The sequence below is a fragment of the Bombyx mandarina genome, chromosome 26 (assembly GCF_030267445.1).
Source record: "Bombyx mandarina strain Sakado chromosome 26, ASM3026744v2".
In the NCBI taxonomy this organism is placed as follows: Eukaryota; Metazoa; Arthropoda; class Insecta; order Lepidoptera; family Bombycidae; genus Bombyx; species Bombyx mandarina.
In genome coordinates, this window is record NC_143232.1 from 5,093,447 (window position 1) to 5,114,153 (window position 20,707).

Sequence of the window (20,707 nt, forward strand, 5' to 3'; positions counted from 1 at the left end):
AGAGTTTCATGTACAACTCAACTCATACACATAGCCTACTGAGTTTCTCGCCGGATCTTCTCAATGGGTTGTGATTCCGACACGGTGGGAAGTTCAGCGAAGCACTGCCCTTGTTAGGGCTAGTGCTAGTAATTTTTTTTTTCTAGGCACGTAAACAAAAAAAAGAGAACTATAGTTATTTTATAGTTATTTTGCATATTTAAGAAATTAAAAGGCTTCTTTATACCGCAGTAATAACTAATTAATTTGATTAATTAATCCTTTAATATTCGCAGCTGTAAGCTAATTCAAACTTCTTTTACTGCTTAAATAATCGTGAACTGTTTATTTTTTTTATTATTTCCGACGTTTACGACGACATTTCCGACGACTACTACAGTTTTCTTGATTTTGGCCTATTTCTACCGTGAAGCAGTAATGCGTTTCGGTTTGAAGGGTGGGGTAGCCGTTGTAACTATACTGAGACCTTAGAACTTATATCTCAAGGTGGGTGGCGCATTTACGTTGTAGATATCTATGGGCTCCAGTAACCACTTAACGCCAGGTGGGCTGTGAGCTCGTCCCCCATCTAAGCAATAAAAAAATAATAAAAAAAACTAAAGTGTAATTCGTCGTAATATGAATATTAAGCTAACTACCGTCTATATTTATATAAAAAGTTTCTTGACTTTTTCGTTCTTCTTCTTCATATCACAAAAAAAAAACAAAGAAACTAATATTATCTTAACGGGAAGCAGTTTGTTTGTTATCTGTCACCTGGGATCCTCTTATAATTGAGACGGAAACCGAACTCGAATCCATTTTCATTGTGCAAAAATGTGGTGAATCACAATAAAACCTCGTCATTAGATAGTATTTTTAATGACTAAGTTTTTTTTGTTGTCACGATTAACAATTTATTTGATATAACATGTTTTTTTCTTCGCGTGGACGCCGCATTGAAATAATATTTATATGTAAACATATCACTTCCTATGTCATGTTATATGTCATTTCACAGCTCAGATAAGTCGACTCGCAACATAGGATTAAAATATAGATATACCACCAAACTGCGAACCATGCAAATAGAATGATTAAATGCTATGATAGCCATTAGCTGAAGAATGCTTTCGACATTAGTAAATTAAAAGTAATGCTTAAAAATTCCATCCAAATAACCCAAATGTACAACTCTAGTATAGTACCCACAGATCGAACTAACAACAAAAAAGCGAAACAAAAAATCATCTTGCATCTACATATTTCGTAATCATGAAAATTGTACAAACCTTAAAAAATTGCACCCACTGGTACACCCAAGCCAAGAATATATATTTAGTAGCCCCTCTACGAACCTTATAAAATCGCACCCACCGATACACCCAAGCCAAGAGTATATTTAGTATCCTCTCTAAAGTTCTTCACAATCTGAGAAACGAACAATCTAACAATACAAAATGACGTATTATTAAAATTCTTATGATGAAATGCTCCACACAATGCTTAATAAAACCATTCCCACGTACATTTCTCTGAACTGTATATTCTTTGCTCGCCCATGAAAATAATTGTGTAACTAAATAGCTATTGTTTTGTTAAAATACTAACACTAATTTCGGAACTCACAAAATTTTATTAAGTGAATGTTTTGTTTGATGCTCTATTGACTTTTGTCCGTGGTGCGTTCTTTTCTAAGTCAAGAAAGTGATTAAGTAGCTGTCATAGGAAGCATTGCTTTAATACGGAACAGCTTAAAGAGTAAGAAGATCTTAGTAACTTAGTAACTAGAGGTCTTACTGGTAGTAGGACCTCCAGAGTCCGCACGGGTAGATACCACCGCCCTGCCTATTTCTGCCGTGAAGCAGTAATGCGTTGCGGCTTGAAGGATGGGGCAGCCGTTGTAACTATACTGAGACCTTAGAACTTATGTCTCAAGGTGGGTGGCGCATTTACGCCGTAGATGTTTATGGGCTCCAGTAATCACTTAACACCAGGTGGGCTCTGAGCTCGTCCACCCATGTAAGCAATAAAAAATATATATTTGTTTGACTACTAATCACACTCCAAAAAAGGGAAAACCGACGCAGAGCCTATCCAAACGAATACACTGCTCTGTTGGTTAGTACTGGTAGTATCAATGTTCTTAATAAGACTCCCAAATTCCTATTCCTCTAATTTAGATCTCATCATAAGAGTATAGCGTAAATTTGACTTGAGAAAAAAAATTTTTTTTTAATTAATTTGAGTCAACTCTATTCATTTTATAGTCAGCCGGGCGCTTCGATTCAAATATTATTAGAATAACTTTTTTGAATTCAGTGAGGTGAAAGGTATAAGAAGTTTAGCGGTGAAATTATAGAGCTTGTTTTAAATTACTTGAAAATCGTTTCGTAATAAGCTTGAAGATTCCGATTTTTACTTATTACTCGCCAAACCCGGCTCGCTTTGCTGGCTGATCTTTGATTAAGCTTTGACCCGATCGCTACCAAGCTTCTCGGGATCACATGCTGGCCTTCTGGTACGCTTCTGAACATTCCTTCCTGAATATTTCACCGAAATCAATCCAGCCCTTTCGAATTTTATAGGAAACAAACATTTGTATCATCGCCTTTTTTGTATATGTATATATTCTAGAGAGGCATTCAATCATTTGCCATGTCACTGACTGTATTATTGACCTAATATGTCACGTACGACTTTCGCGTTGAAACAACAACAACATGTAATTAAAATCAAAACTGCAAAATTGGTTTAAGTAATTATTACTACTAGAGACCCGCAGTAGTCGAAATTCGACTATAATTAATTGGAATTGTAAGTTTATACACTATTATGATTGTATTCTATACTTCTATAATCACAAATTTCACCAAGACTACACTATAAAAAATATTAATAAAGACAAACCATATTTAATCTATTCTCAATTTGACAACAGACGTCAAGAACAAAAGTTTAACAATAAATAGTATATATGCGTGTGTGCGTCAAATACATGGTATGTAGTGTGTGTAATGTTTTCTTTATTGATTTAATGTATCTTTTATGCATTATTTTTAAAAAATATTAGCATTGTGCACTTCTTCTCTATATTCTCTATAAGTGTGGAAAATTTCATACTCCTCCGTCCGCCCAATTTTCGTAAAAAGGGATACAAAGTTTTTGCCTCACGTATTAATATATAGATTGGTAGGACGTATTGTGAGCCCGCTCGAGGTTGTAGCAACATTTCGCCTATTTCTGCTGTGAAGCAGTTATGCATTGCAATTCGAATATGTGGATAGTCACTATACAATTCGATTCAAATTTTAACCTTATCTAAAAATGAGTAGTGACATCGGGAGACCCTCTACCCAACATCTTTTTTTTTAATTGCTTAGGTGGGTGGACGATCTCACGGCCCACCTTGTGCTAAGTGGTTACCAGAGCCCATAGACATCTACAGCGTAAATGCCGCCACTTAACTTGAGATATAAGTTCTAAGGTCTCAGTATAGTTACAACGACTTCCCCGCCCCTAACCGAAACGCATTACTGCTTCACGGCAGAAATAGGCAGGGTGGTCGTACCTATCCGTGCGCGCTCACAAGAGGTCCTACCACCAGGAATAACGCAAATTATAATTTTGCGGGTTTGATTTTTGTTACGCGATGTTATTCCTTCACCGTGGAAGACAATCGTGAACATTTGTTAAGTACGTATTTCGTTAGAAAAATTGGTACCCGCCAGCGGGATTCGAACACCGGTGCATCGCTAGATATAAACGCACCGGACGTCTTATCCTTTAGGCCACGACGACTTAGTGAGCACATCCCTTACTAAGAACTATTGTGAGAGATTCATAACGTATATACTCCGAGTACATATAAATAAAACGTAATGAGTTCAAAATACGTTTGTTTTTGTAAGTCGCTCACGACCGTTGTAATGTTTACGGCCTAAAGCTAGCCGTATTGTCCTTAATGCGTCCCAGTAATGTTAGAAAGCTCTCGTTGACAAATGTACTGAAACCTCTGTTTAATGTTCTTATGTCGTCTGTACACTTGATGACGTGACTATATGTATCTTTCAGATGTCTTAGTAAAACATTAAAGCATGCGGCTAGCTTTAGTTTGGTACAGGCTACAAATAACATAGCGGTATACTACTGTAGGGTTTTTTTATTTTTATTTTTTATTTCCTACCTAAGCTGATAGCCTTGAGAGGCTATGTCAGCGTAACCTTAACTAATAGGTGAGCTCACGGGGCTCAAACCTGACGGCGTTGCTAACACGAACCCTAGCAAGAGCCGTGCTTCGCAGAATCTACCACCGGATCGGAAACGCGACCCACTGAGAAGATCCGGCAAGAAACTCAGTGGGCTAAATAAATAAATAAATAATAAATAAATATTTACTAACAATCACGCCACGTTAACTGGTCCCGTGATAAGTTCGTAAAGAACTTGTGTTACAGGTACCAGATAACGGATATAAATGTAAGATTTTTATTATACACATACATAAATTTAATATACATCCATAACCCTGGAAAAGACATTTATATTTATCGTACAAATATCTTCCCTTGGCGGGATTCGAACCCGCGACCCCCTTGTGTAGTGACCATGTCACTTACCACTACACCAGACGGCTGTGTCTGAGTAGGGTATTAAATCTGCCAAATCACAAAACGCTTTTCTAGTAAATCGAAGGGAAATCTGCAGATGCTCTTAAATCACAATTACGCGTTTAAATCGCCATAACAATGGCGCGTAATGTTCACATAAGGAAACGTAACAAACCTAACTTGTGTGTTGAACGTGTGAGAAGCGATTTCCCTTTCCCGTCTACAGATTATATCATCGCATCCTAGTTCTTAAGGAAATTCGTAATTTTACTATTATCTTTTTATTTATATACTCGCTGTTTCAATATTTCATAATAAATGTACTTGAATTTGATTTCGATCTTAAGCTACATCAATTTATGTATTATTAAATCAATGGAGTTATATTTTTAGAGCAGAGAATCTTGTGTCTCACCTAGGGCTAAAATGAGGAGTTTATTAAGATGGAAGGGCTTGATAATATTTTTGCGTAAATCGACTTTTTTTTATTACCCTTGTAGGCAGACTAGTATACGGCCCACCTGATGGTGAGTGGCTACCGTTGCCCATGGACTTCAGCAATGCCAGGGGCAGAGCCAAGCCGCTGCCTACCGCTTAATACTCTCCACAAACCTCGTTTGAAGAGGGGCATGTCATAGCGCTCGGGAAACACCGTGGATTGGTGTGTCACAATGACAAAACCACTGATTTTCCCGCCGGATCTCCTCAGTGGATCACGAGTCTGATCCGGTGGTAGCTTAAGCAAAGCACTGCACTAGCGAGAGGTAATGCTTTAACAAGTCCTCTCAGGTTGAGCACCGTGAGCTCACCTACCAAACTGACCATAGCTGGAATAGTCCTTTAAGATAACAGCGATTAGATGGGAGAGAGGGGGGGGGGAGTAATTACACTTCAAACAAGCTTCGATTGGATCTGTTAATTATTTTTTTTATTGCTTAGATAGGTAGACGAGCTCACAGCCCACCTGGTGTTAAGTGGTTACTGGAGCCCATAGACATCTACAACATAAATACGCCACCCACCTTGAGATGTAAGCTCTAAAGTCTCAGTATAGTTACAACAGCTGCCCCACCCTTCAAACCATTACTGCCTCACGGCAGAAATAGGCGAGGTGGTGGTACCTACCCGTGCGGACGCATAAGAGGTCCTACCACCAGTTACATGTACGCAACACTGACTTAGCTGCACTAAGCTTGTTCCGCTATCGCAGACAATATATAGAAGACGCCGACAAAAATAAAAAAAAAAAGTCTACAACAAAAACCATAACTCAATCTGTTAACGCCAAAACGTCTTTATTTAAATACTTATACGGTATACTAGAACTTATAGTGGACTACATTCCGAAAACTTGTAATGTCATGTTGTTCGTGATGTCAATTTTTTTATTACCAAAATGTGTGTTGATAAGATACAACAATAATTTTTTTTCGATTCACACTAATTGAATTTTTAATAAATCCCAATTCTTCGTCGGAGGCTAACGTATCAAACTGTATTCTAAAATTTTTATCATTTCTTAAATAACTCAAACTAACTCAAGAATCAAACAATAAAGACTAAATTTATTATTAACTATATATTATTTAGCGGGTTCTTAATACGATTTTCACCATTTATATATTCACGATATTTCGGCTCTGAAGTTTGAAACAAATCGTTTCTATCATTAACTTGCGAATTAAAGATCGAAACAAAGTCATCTAAGTCCACTGAGTTTCTCGCCGGATCTTCTTAGTGGGTCGCGATTCCGATCCGGTAGTAGATTCAGCAAAGCACTACTCTTGCTAGGGTTAGTGTTAGCAATTCTCTCGAGTTGAGCCCGTGAGCTCACCTACCGATCCGCGCGAAATTGGCATAGCCCCTTAAGCTTGGTAGGGCAAGAAAAAAAAGTCATTAGAAATTTTCGTAGTTTCAAATGGATGCTAACTTACCTCGTATCGCTCAAATCTAAAGTCGGATCAGTTCTCTTGATCTGTCCAATGCAGGCCAGCACTGCTTTGTCGCTCTCCACCCTTGCTGCTAAAGATGCGACCAATGTGGGTAACTGCCTTAAGGCTGGCTTATCAACAATGGTCAGCAAGGACTTGTTGTCAATCAGACGACGCTCTACGTCAGCGTGGGAGAGAGCGAGTAGACGCTGGTGGGACGACGAAGCTGGATCCTGGTTTACTGTCACCGGTGACTGGAAAGATTAATAATTTCTTGTTAAGCCACCGCCCTGCTTAATTCTGCCGTGAAGCAGTAATGCCTTTCGATTTGTAGGGAGGGGCAGCCGTTGTACCGTGAACTGACACCAACTCATATTTCAAGCTGGGTGGCAGCATTTACGTTGTAGATGTCTATGGGCTCCAGTAACCACTTAACTCCAGGTAGGGTGTGAGCTCGTCTACCCATATAAGAAAGCAATAAGTAAATAAACTTCCAAAAACTAGAACTTAATATATCATAAGATTTTATAAAATCATTGGGGATGTAACTATCATAAGTTTAAAACAGATTACCAGTTCCTCCAGCTTGTGTAATGCTTGTTTGTAGACCTCGACGTGCCTCTGCAGTTCATTCTTCATGGCAACGTGTAAGGATATCAGAGTACCTGACGAGTCTGCTGTGAGTCCGTGTGTTCCAAGACCTAGAACAAGTTTTACAGTCGCTTAGTGCTCATTGAAGTTGACATAAATTTCTTGTATGTTTAAATCAAATTTTCAAAATTTTGGAAAACCCCTCTTCCAACCTAAACGCCATAGCATTGTCTATATATATAAAAATGAATTGCTGTTCGTTAGTCTCGCGAAAACTCGATAACGGCTGGACCGATTTGGTTAATTTTGGTCTTGAATTATTTGTGGAATTGGAAATATGAAGGTGCTCGGAATTAAATAAAAAAAAACAATTTTGTTTTCCCTTTGATGTGTCCCCCGTCGGACGGATTCCTTTTGTTTGTTTTAAATTTATTTTATACAAAAGTTTAGGCCTTTTAATTCTCGATTAAGGCACTACGAAGTCTGCCGGGTCAGCTAGTCTATAATAAAAATCGAGTTTTACCCAAATACACTAAAACGAGAAAAACGGCAAGCGTCTCGATTTTTGAAAAACGTTCGAACAAAGAAACGTATTCTGAAAGCAGAAAAACCTCAAGCGTCTGTACCAATTCAAGGAATCGATTTTTGGAAATCGTTCAAAGAAGCATATTCAGAAAGCAGAATGAAGTTCTAAAAGAAAACATAAAAAAGAAGATAAAAGGCCCTTCATGTCCACTAGATGTAAAAAAGTGCGGAGCATTAAATCAAAATTGTAACCTATATAATTCGGACAAGGTAAATGGCAACAATAGCGTTCGAACAAAGAAACGTATTCAGAAAGGAGGATGAAGTCCTAAAAGAAAACATAAAGGAGTAGATAAAAGGCCCTTCATGTCCACTAGATGTATCCCAAACATAAAAACAAACAGACGTAAAAAATTTCGGAACGTTAAATCAAAATTGTATCCTACATAATTCGGACAGGTTAAATGGCGACAATAATGTTGATCACAAAAAAACATCAGAAATCCCGCTGGAGAGGAAATGAACGCAATTACTCTAATGCTTCCTCGGTGCCACCTGCTCGAATTATCTTATCCGTTCGCCGTAGGAAATCAGATATTAAACCTACTTACTTCCTTTCGCAAACAACGCTGTGCAATGGATAATCATTGACTGATCAAAATGGTTTCATTATTAGCTAATAGATAGAAGATTGAAATACAGTTTTAATATTGTCCACGCTCTTGTCAATGCAAATGGATAATTAATAGCCTGTGAATACTGAGCACTAAGCACTGATGAAAAGCTATATAAATTATGTATTAACATAAACGTTGATGGCCCGCACGCGACATTTGAACATTTTACATAAGCATAATGACCTAATAGGTCTTCGATCAATAATACTACTACTACTAGATTTCCGATTAGCGCTTCAAAAACGGCCCGAAAAATAAGATCACAAATTTATTTGTGGTCTTATTTCAAATTAGTATGATTCAATCAATCAATTCAATTGTTTCCTTTCATATTTTTTTTACTTTATTCAATTTTATTATTTATTACCTATTTGTTGTAATAGCGGCAATGTAAAATATTATCTACAACTTTTTTGAATCGGTCAAAAATAGTTGCGACCATACAAAACAAACCTAAAACAAATATATTCTGCAACTCTACGTCTTTCAATACTTACTGTGTTCTGAGCATTGAAATGTAATACCAAGAACTACATCTAGTTCCACAATACAATAAGCACGAAATTTTAAACAAATATTTTTAACCTTATAAATTACTCCTTATGTATCATTTTAGAATAAATATTTTTGTACTGATGACTATTTATGTTCAAGTGACATTTTAAATTTATGCCACAATATTCTTTCTCTGACGAAAGGACCTAAATAAATATATTTTGCAATGGTAATTACACTTTATGTTTAAGCATTAAGGTTTATAATAAACTGAAGTCGTTAACATTATTAACCTTTTTTCTAAGAAATGAAGATGTTTTCGTGTCTGAAAACGTGGCCACTCGAGCGTCTTATTTTTGTTCCTGATCCTTAATCTAGTACTATTATTGATCGAAGTAATAGGTATATAAATAGTAGTTTAAAAGTGCTGCTTTTTATTTTTAAATTAAAATCTTCCAGCAGACCCTTGAGAGGATTCTGAATCCGGAGTTTTCGATATGTCGAATGTGTACATACATAAGATTTTGCTTTAAAAATTAAAACCACTTCTCTACCAAAAACACATATTGCATTATCGTATCGCGTTAGAGATCAGAAATGATTTTTGATAAGCATTTTTTTTAAAACAGTACTTGATTTCCGGCTTTGTATTGAAGACGAAGATTTAGCTTGAAAACCCGGCTAGTAGCTTTGGAGAAGCTATTGCGTTAGGTAGTTGACTTTATTTATTATTCATCGACCAAAACTTAGTACAAAAAACGAAACTAATGGCTTAACTAAAATCAAACAGAACCTTCAAGTTAAATACTTATTTCTTTAGAACAATTCGTATTTGCGAGAGATTTGAATACCGGCATAGTAACACCTGACGTGATGACCACGACCGCTCTGCTAAGAGTGCATGCGACTGAGAAGAAGATTGAATTGTTACGAGTGAATGCGTATCTTAGCCTTTAAATCACAACGATTCCAAAGCTTAGTGCAGGCTAAAAACTGCACATCTAGTCTTACCTTGGACAGCAGCGTCGAGTTGCCTTCTCCTCGAATCAATAGCGTCTCTTGAATCTGGTGCATAGTGTACCAGCGCAGACGCGAGCCGCGAAGTCCTGGCACGAAGCCCTGAGCCTTGATCTCCGCCGAGAAGTCCGACCAGCCTCCAGGCTACCGACTCGCATTGTATCTCCGGTCGTGGAGACACATCCAATGAAATGAGCCTGTATGAAAATAATACCCGCTGTTATTGTTTGTAATTCGAATTTAACGCCCAAAGAGTTTCCATGTGTAACAAGAACCCAAATAATGTAACATATTATTTCCCTTCTTTTTTTATAGCTTATATGGGTGGACGAGCTCACAACCCACCTGGTGTTAAGTGGTTACTGAAGCCCATAGACATCCACAACGTAAATGCGCCACCCATCTTGAAATATAAATGCTAAGATATCAAGTATAGTTACAACGGCTGCCCCCCCCCCCCAAACGCATTACTGCTTCACGGCAGAAATAGGCAGGGTGGTGTTACCCACCCGCTCGGACTCACAAGAGGTCCTACCACCAGTAATTACGCAAATTATAATTTTGCGAGTTTCATTTTTATTACACGATGTTATTCCTTCACCGTGGAAGTCAATGGTGAACATTTCTTGAATACGTATTTCATTAGAAAAATTGGTACCCGCCTGAGATTCGAACACCGGTGCATCGCTCAATATGAATGCACCGGACGTGTTATCCGTTAGGTCACGACGACAAAATTTCATTAGTTTACATAGGATATAGAGTATGGATCAATACGAGCTGCTACCTTCTAAAAATATACTACTATATGTATATTAATAACTTTTACCCTAGAATGATTTGGTCATACTCTTATTCGGTAACTTTAAGAATAAATTTCAAATTTTGTGTCGTAATTGCAGTGTTTTATGGTCCTTTAAGCTCAACTCTTGTATGATAGCTCTTCATAACCTTATTTAAGGCTTAATATTAACGGTACTGCACATAACGGGAATTACAGATATCTCTAGACAGCATCAAATATAATACAACACTTCCCACAAGAATGTCGTGTGAATCGGAACAGTTCGCGAATATCATGTCATAGTCATATTATAATTTGCGCTCATTAACTTAGACTAACGCGGTGGTGCAGTAATTAGCGGCACTGACAGTTGCGCCGATGGTCTTGGGTTCGTTTCTCTCATCGGGCAAACATTGTCTGATGAACAGATTTGTTTGCTCTTTATCTGGCTATTTATTGTTACGTCGGTAAGAGCAATGCCATCTATCGTGGAATAGCAAAAACTAATATCAAAAGAAGTAGCAAAGTCGAGAACGCTCTAGAAGCGATGGCTCGAGCCATCTATTGTCAAATGGCGGAAACGCATATCGAAATTACTCGACTTGTGAGGAATGTTCTCGATAATTCTAGGGATGTCGTATCGACTATAAAAGCGATGCAGGGATGTCACGAAGGCAGTTAGTAATCCGAAACACTCGAAGGAAACTGCGAATGGATCTTGAAGCGAAGCGGAAGAAGTGGATTAGGAGTTGTAAAGTGTTCTGTCAGTGTTTTAAATGTTTTAAAGTTAAATAGAGTTTCAATTTGCAGTTCGGTAGAATTTTTATTTATCCCGGACCCCAGCGCGTAACATTATCTACATATGTATACTAGCAAACCCGGCGAACTCCGTTTCGCCACCATATGGCTTCGTTTTATGTAACATTTCGTTTGGTGATTAAAAGATGAGAAAAAATTTTTTTTTTGTTTTATATTTAAAAGGAAAATTTTCATTTCATTTCACAACAGTAATGAATTCATTTCGATTACAAAAATGAAGTGTTATTTAGTTGAACTTCTCAAAGTAAATAAAAGTGAATCCAAAGTAAATACTGAATCGAGGCGTTATACGTGTCCGCAAATTATCCGTTTCATTGAAGTGCTCTTTGGTAAACCAAATTTTTTCTTTTTTGGTCTGACGTTAACACAAACAAAGCGGATGGCTTCCCAACTCGTGAACACGCAACGTATAACTGCCCATGTGAAAAACAATGATTTTCTAAATTTATCACGCAAACACTAAACGATTGGCCTTGCGACTTGTTAATTGTCATTGCGAACGCAAGGCGATGTATATATTTAAACATATATAAGTTAGTTTAGCACTCTCTAGGACCCATAAAACAGGGAATCCTAAATTGGGGCTGGCCGTGCGTGATTTTTTCCCGGTTATTACTAAAACTATACATAGTTTTTTTATTTAAACTTGACATTCGTATACATTTTCCAGAGCACCCAGATTTTTGTAAATCAAAAAGTTTATTCTAGGCAGACACATTTCAAGTAGATTTATTCTTAAGTGTCAAGAACTTTCATATCGTTTCTTCACCATCGTCTTGGGCGTTAACCCTTAAATTTCTGGTCGTAACCGGTCAGGGCACTTTCACCGGACTCCCTAACTCAATTCGCCGAAAGCTCGTAAACTTATGTCTCCGTTTCTCAAACGTCATTTTTTTTTGTTACGCAATCGCCCAGTTCAAACACATTACGCAATGTCATATGATTGGTATTGACTGATTTCTATAGCTTCGAATATTGATGAACTTTGAAGTTATGTTGTTTTAGATTTATTTATTGACAGTCACCCGTTTATATGAGTATGTCCATACTATAAGACTGATAGACAGTTTCAAAAGGCACTATTCTGAAGTATTTTACGTACGTAATCTTTTATAGCGTACGAGGCCATCCCAACTACGATCGGTCGGGTAGACGAATTCACAGACTCAACCCGAGAGAATTAAATAACACTAACCATAATAAGCGTGGCTAAATCTACAACCGGATCAGAATCGCGACCAACTTTTTTATTGTTAAGATGAGTGGACGAGCTCACGGCCCTCTTAGTGTTAAGTAGTCACTGGAGCCCATTTACAATGCCGCCATCCATATTGAGACATGAGTTCTAACAGGCAACGGCTGCCCCACCCTTCAAACTGGAACGCATTACTGCTTCACGGCAGAAATAGGCTGGGTGGGCAACATCTACCTGTGCGAGGTGGCGTAATTTCGACCCACCACCATACACTTAACATATTCATGCCACGAAGCAATTGCCCTTGAGTTATTAGGTCTCCTTTGGAGGCGCTCAGGTATCTGTTAGCAAATCCTAACCCCTCCTGGCTGATATTTTAAACAGCAAAACATTTCGAAAATGATTGACAATTTTACTCTCATAGTCCGTTTTTTTTTTTTTGCAATAAATTCAATCTGTTCGTGAAAGCGGTCCAAAGTCTGGATTCTTCGTAAAGCACTTTCATCGTTTCCTATAAAACGAGCACGTACATATATCCTTGCGCGACCAACGAACCTTAACTCACAGGTGTAGAGGTCAGTTTCGCTTGCGAGCAATTAATATTTTAATTTGATTTATTGCATACAAGAATTGGGTCCAAGTTCTGTAATTAAAGTGGTATTTATTTCTTAAGTGCTACGGCTTAGTTTCCTTTACAGAGAAAGATGAAAAGTAAGATGCATGCGTAATCTTAGATCAGTGTCATTGACCCGTTTGTAGTGAAGTGGGTAAGCGGTGAATATTATCAATATATCTTTCTACTTGTTATTAAAATCAGCTAATGTTTAATCGAGAGAAATATTAATTGTAATACATTTTTATTAACCTATTTAAAATTCACTTCAAAAGTACATTGCTTAGTTTTATACATATATCCATTTTATGAATACGAAGGACACTCATGATTTAAAGAAAGCTTAAAAAATATCAAAACATGTCGAAATCGCCGGACTTCCGCCCTCCTCTGGGGTTGGTGGGCGGAGCATGTCGGAGTCGAACCGACTAAAACCTCTTGTCTCTCAACAAACAACTTCCAAACCTCACATGAGACAGAAATAGAACGCACGCACCAACACGCTGAAAATAGAATCCTCCCGATTCACCATCGGTGCTTTGGGCATTCCAAGCACCGGTCACCGTTCTCGTCGAACTTGTCCAACGAAGAGTTCGACAAACGAACTAATCCACAGACACAGCTCATTGAGTTTCTCGCCGGATCTTCTCAGTGGGTCGCGTTTCCGATCCTCTGGTATATTCTGCGAAGCACTGCTCTTGCTAGGGCTAGTGTTGGCAAAGTCGCCAGGTGAAGTAACGGCAAAGTGAGCGTCCTACACGTCCGTTGAAACTAGGATAACCCGTCAAGGTTACTCTAGCATTGGTAGAAAAAAAACTAAATATATAGTACCGGTATAACACTGTGATTATAACTCTTTATTCAAAGATCTAACGATGCTCTACACGCGCATACAGCGTACGGATTTTCCCATGCTATGGCCGATGCTCCGTGGTGAAAATATCTATCCGTCAATCAGGTCCCATGCTCGACATTGAACAATTGCAAATCACCAAAAAAAACAAAGTGTTCAATCAAGCGGGTGTTTTATAAAATGCTATGACTAGACTTCAAGAACCTCTACCATGAGTTCTCGAACCCAATTTCAGTGACGCTAACATCCTGCCGCGCGCAGTCGAGCACGAAGCCTCCGCCATAAGCAAACACCGGATCATTATTTAGCGGAAATCATGTTTAAGCGCACGGTGTAAATATTTGGAAGACATTTCAACATTAATTCAACAAAGAACATTTCCAAATCAGGTTGTGTACTTGAACCGAATTTTCATTAAAAATTAACTTTCCGTTAAAATAACTTTTATAAATTGAATATAATTTCAGTTTAACAATAATAATATTAAGAAGGTAATAACGCAAATTCAATAACTCGAAATCAATGGGAAATTGTTAAAAGAAGATAACAAACACAACTGTAAATTTGTTAATAATTAATTGATCAGAATCATTCGGGAAAAGAACATCACTTTGACAAAAGTTATTTCGATTAATCGACATCTTTGCAACTTTACAGGAAAGCCAAGCTTTAAAGCTTCAAATTTGAAAAAAAAAATATCATAACAAAAAAACTTCTTCAGCAATTTGAATGGGTTAAACTTAATTGAAGTTCAATTAGAAACATCGAACTCTTGATAGTGATAGTAGTTGAAAGTAATGTTATACATGCACAACGTACAAACTATTCGTCTGCCAACCCTTTTTTTTATTTTTTATTGCATAGCTGTGTGGACGAGCTTACAGCCCACCTGATGTTAAGTGGTTACTGGAGCCCATAGACATCTACAACGTAAATGCGCCACACACCTTGAGATAGTTCTAAGGTCTCAGTATAGTCACAACGGCTGCCCCACCCTTCAAACCGAAACGCATTACTGCTTCACGGCAGAAATAGGCGGGGCGGTGGTACCTACCCGTGCGGACTCACAAGAGGTCCTACCACCAGTAATTACGCAAATTATAATTTTGCGGGTTTCATTTTTATTACACGATGTTATTCCTTCACCGTGGAAGTCAATCGTGAACATTTGTTGAGTACGTATTTCATTAGAAAAATTGGTACCCGCCTGCGGGATTCGAACACCGGTGCATCGCTTCAACACGAATGCACCGGACGTCTTATCCGTTAGGCCACGACGACCACAGACCCTATAATAATTATTCCTATCTGCCGACCTACCTACATAGTACATTTTATGCAAGGTGCCGTAATATTATTCGTGGTAAAACATAAGTAATACTAAGAACTACTTAATTTACAATTCAAGAAGATATAAATTTATCTTTTGAAAATGTAATGCGTCATGTGGATTTCTAAGATTGACATCAGATACTTAGTAATTTAATTTTTGTTAGCGACTGAAATTAAATTTTTAATAAAACGTCCCGAATCACAAACGAATTATTCGACATGATTAAAAATTATAATACAGTTTCAACTATTTTCATTTCATAGATTTTCTTCTCCTCTTATTAGAATATCGATGTTCGATGAATATTCGATCGATCGAATATCAATATCTTTATTAAGCACTTCATTAGGAGATCGAGCTTATATACCATCTGGTGTTAGATGGATACCGGTACCCATGAGACAATATAACGCCACCACCTTTGACCCATAAGCTCGAAGTATCAGAGTCCTATCGAAAAGCTTAGGCCGCGGTAATAAGACACAAGATAATTCCCATGTGTAGTCTTGAATTAACTCTGCCATTGCCGGTCCCAAGCCCGGATGAGAAAAGAGGAGGGTTGGCGTCGGTATGCCACCTACCCAACCGTAAAAATATAACGCCGAGCAACGGGCGACGGTCAAGTAACCCGAACTAGGGCTTCAGTAGCTCAGAGGAACTAAATCGCCTATAAAATTCTGCTGTGGAAGGACGTGGGAATCCACCACTAGCAATTTTCCCAAGAAAACCTTGACTTATGTATTCCGTAAAGGCCACGATCCTCAGCACTGAGGAACACGACGCACGGAGGAGGAGTCTTGAATTTGACGTAAGCTAAATCGAATTCTTTCATTGCGTAAACAAATCAATCAAGGAAATAAAAGCATGCTAAAAAGATAAATGTTATTAATAAACTAACCTATTTAGCAGCGTCTCAATAAGGTGCGCCGAATGAGGTAAAGCTTCAATTAACAAGTCCAATGGCAAGTCAGAGACCACGCTCTGTAACACGCCCGGTCCGAGTCTTGATACAATAGCAGCCGCTTCCCGAAACTGTCTCCCTTCGGCCAGCAGGAGCACGCGGCGTAGAGCGAGACGGGGAGACGTGTACGTGTTCTTCTCTCGCTCCCTCTCGCGTCGAAAGCGTTCGCGACTTTCGTTCATTTTGCTTTCGTGTTCCCGTGATAACGCTAGCCCATTATTGATGATTCCGTTTATCTGTTAACAAAAAAGTTAGTTTTAACTCACATACTCACTCCTTTCATATTTATACCACGTTTTTAATTATGAGCATACAAACGACACATGGTCAAAAATAAATAGTTAAGCTTTTGCATAGCTTTTATCGCGGGCTTTGAGCGCGGCGACCGAATCAAGATATTCTGTAACGAAAATAAAACCTCACACCCCCCACTCCGCCTACCATGTAGCTCGCGTTCAACACTGCATGCGTATCATGAAAAGTCTGCCCATTTCTCTCTCGCGCGGTCTAGCTTATGAGTGTGAAGGGGACAGTTAATGTTTTGCTTTTGTTAATGTTTATAAATATAGCATGGTCTTATTTTATTATTGTTTGTTAATATTAAATTATTATTGTCTAATTATAGTTGCATAAATTGATAAAAAATGCTATGCAATAGCTTTACCGCGGCAGTCCCCAAGTGCCACACGTGTTTCTTTTAAAATGTATTCTATACATAACATATCTGATTTCTACGCGGCTGCAATAACATTTTTAACCACTCTTTAAATTGAATAAAATCAACTTTAAATTAAATTAATAATATTGTCACTATATAACTAATAATATTAGAAGTCTAACTTGGTGGCGCAGTAATTAACGATCCTGGGATTCGATTTTCACATCGGGCAAATAGTCATGTTATGAAGAGTATAGAAGAAGTAATTAAATCTACAACACACTTCTGAAAACACTATGGTCATGCTCGGCTTAAAGGTGGTATGATCAAATTAAAAACCCATAGAGACTATAATCGAGTTATAAAAATTGCTTTTGCCACTGACTAATTAGTTTTTGTTACTTGGACAATCATAGTTCAGACGTAAGGTCAGACTCGCTTAGGCTAATATCATAATAATACCATAACAAATGATAATAAGTGATAATAATAATAATAATAATGTTAATGTAAGTGTCAATAAAAAGTGGGTGGCGGCCCAGATGCAAAAAGCAGTCTTGCTGGACAATGCCGCTATAATTCGCAGGTTTGACTCCCAAAAGTCCCAACGCTCCAGCTGATTGTGCCCACCTCGCCGGAATGTGTCCTGCCGTCTTCCCAGGCGAGGCAGTGTGTGATACAAAATAATAATAGCAATAAATCATCTATACTAATATTATAAATCTATCTATACTAATATTATAAAGAGGAAAGATTTGTTTGTTTGTTTGTTTCGAATAGGCTCCGAAACTACTGGACCGATTTGAAAAATTATTTTTCCATTAGAAGCCGACATTGTCCCTGATGAACATAGGCTACTTTTTTTATTTTTTTTTGTTTTCATGTGTGTTTTAATGTTTCCGAAGCGAAGCGAGGGCGGGTCGCTAGTAAGTGATAAATATGATAATAAGATAATAAACCTTAATGCTTTGTGACAGAAGTGAAATAGCAGACGGGTCGGGCGATACCGTAACACCTCTAACACACCGTCCCAGTATATCCTACAAGCAGTTTTACTGTTTAAAAAACGCTGCTCTCAATAAATACAAGCAAGTCACCGCGTTAAATCGTATCGTAAGCGCAGCACATCATAGTCTGAGCCGTTAGGTATTAAGTCGAGATTCCGACCGGCCATTGTCGATTATTACCCTAATTTGTCAATACTGAGACGTAATGATTGTTGGCAGGTGGTACACTGATTGCGTTGACCACAATTTATAAGATTTAGCGGTTAATATAATCCTCGCCCGGACTTTTTTAATAGGATTTCGTCTAAATGTTTTCGTACTTGAATAACTCTTGTCCTTTCTCGAATAACTCTTGTCTTGTTAAACTCGTGTCCAGTTCGGGTTTGTTTCCGAAAATATTAACGAAAATATCTCTAGATAACTCGTTCAAATAATATTCTAATATTCAAATAATATTCTATCAAATAATATTCTAATATTATTTGAACGAGTTATCTAGAGATATTCTCGTAAACAATTCCGGAAGCAAACGCGAACTGGACACGAGGTTAATAATTTTGAATTCATTATTCAGTTAACCAAATCGCTGTCCGGTTTAAGATTTTTGTTGTTTATTTTACAAATCTTTTTAAATTTTATAGCTTAATTGTTCTTGATTTTAGTCCAAACCGCGAGCGATTGGATGATTTGTAAAATAATTATATTAATACACTTTATTTTTTTGCCGCTATCGCTTATAAATTAAACAATATTTAAGAGCTACAGAATGGTAACTGGACAATAACTGTAGCCGGCATCATACTGTTCAATCCGTATTCAGTTTCTTTTGGATTGAGTTAGATGAAAAAAAAAGCAATCGAAATAATTTGGTGCATTGAACTTTTAAAATTACTGTTATTACAGAGACAGATACACGAGCTCCCGGCCTACCGTGACCACTATCGTCACCACTTTGTAATGTAATTACCAGGGCTTAAAGTTGTCCTCATAACAACCACCTAAACATATATCAAATCTAGATTATAAAGTAATATCGCAGTCTCACTCTTCAAACGGCTTCGCGGCACATATACACACGATGGTTGTACCTCACCGCCGATTACGATCTTCGGCCAACTTGTTCCCTGGGTCAGGAAGGTCAAGTACCTGGGTGTCAACCTGGATGCATCCATGACATTCCGCCCGCATACAAAATGAGTCTGCGACCGTGTCGCGTTTATTCTCAGCAGACTTCCATCCCGTGATATGTAAGCGGAGTAAAATGTCCCTTCGGAACAAGGTGACACTTTACAAAACTTGCATAAGGAACATCATGACTTACGCGAGTGTGGTGTTCGCTCACGCGCCCCGCACACGCATAGACACTCTCCAATCCCTACAATCCTGTTTTATTTTTATTTATTTTTTATTTTATTGCTTAGATGGGTGGACGAGCTCACAGCCCACCTGGTGTTAAGTGGTTACTGGAGCCCATAGACATCTACAACGTAAATGCGCAACCCACCTTGAGATATAAGTTCTAAGATCTCAGTATACTCGTAGTTACAACGGCAGCCTCACCTTTCAAACCGAAACTGAATTCGGCTTCATGGCAGAAATAGGCGGGGTGGTGGTACCTACCCGTGCAGACTCATAAGACGCCTGACTCGCCAAGGCGGCCAAGACTCGCCCACCTGACCAAGTGATACTGGAAAGGCTTCCGGCTCATCAGTAATCCCTTATACATAATTTAAAAAAAAAAGTTCGTGTCTACCCGTACGGACTTACTATACATACTATCGAAAAAACTTAATTACGCAAAATAAATGTTACTCGTTTAATTTTTATCCGATAAACGATTAAATGATTTTATTCTTACGCATGTAATTCAAACTTATGTTAATTTAGGACCCATTATCTTCTGACAATTATTAGATTATATATTTTGCATTATTTCATTTAAATCGTAACTACACCTAATCTGAGAAACGTATAGATCAAAAAAGTAATAAACTATTTAATCATCTCAATTACAATTGAGTGATATGTGAAACATGGAAGTCCGACTTTCGTTAGTAATTTGCAAATTATTTATGAAATCTATCTATATATATAAAAATGAATTGCTGTTCGTTAGTCTCCATAATCTCGAGAATGGCTGGACCGATTTGGCTAAATTTGGTCTTGAATGATCAGTGGAAGTCCAGAGAAGGTTTAAAAGGTAAATAAATATGAAATTGCTCGGAATTAAATAAAAATAACAATTTTGTTTTTCCTTTGATGTCCCCCCCGTCAGACGGATTCCTTTTGTTTGTCTTAAATTTATTTTATACAAAAGCTTAGGTCTTTTATTTATCGATTGAGGCACTACGAAGTCTGCCGGGTCAGCTAGTTAGCAAATAAATACTACAAATTATATTATTATAATCTAACTAGATTATATAATTTGCACTATTCATTTAAATCTTAGCTACACCTAATCTGAGAAACGTATAGATTAAAAAACTAATAAGCTATTTAATAAACTCAATTACAATTGAGTGATATGTGAAACCGTGGAGGTCCGGACTTTCGTTAGTAATTTGCGAATGATATGTGAAATATAAAATAAAAAACCTTTAATATAATAAATTAATTCATATTATATTAATATATTAATAGTTTAACTATGTTTTCTAAT

At 37.6% G+C, this 20,707-nt stretch overlaps 1 protein-coding gene across 1 annotated transcript in view; it reads right to left on the reverse strand.

Annotated features, from left to right (window-relative positions):
* The window catches only part of LOC114248110 (uncharacterized), a 42,312-nt gene that overhangs the window by 13,805 nt on the left and 7,800 nt on the right, over nucleotides 1-20,707 (reverse strand). Inside the window, exons 2-5 of the mRNA XM_028181232.2 lie at nucleotides 16,321-16,619; nucleotides 9,820-10,022; nucleotides 7,094-7,221; nucleotides 6,524-6,774 (exon numbers count right to left, since the gene is read on the reverse strand). Of these exons, the coding sequence (XP_028037033.2) occupies nucleotides 6,524-6,774; nucleotides 7,094-7,221; nucleotides 9,820-10,022; nucleotides 16,321-16,565 (827 nt within the window). The 5' untranslated portion in view covers nucleotides 16,566-16,619. The remainder of the gene's footprint in view (nucleotides 1-6,523; nucleotides 6,775-7,093; nucleotides 7,222-9,819; nucleotides 10,023-16,320; nucleotides 16,620-20,707) is intronic.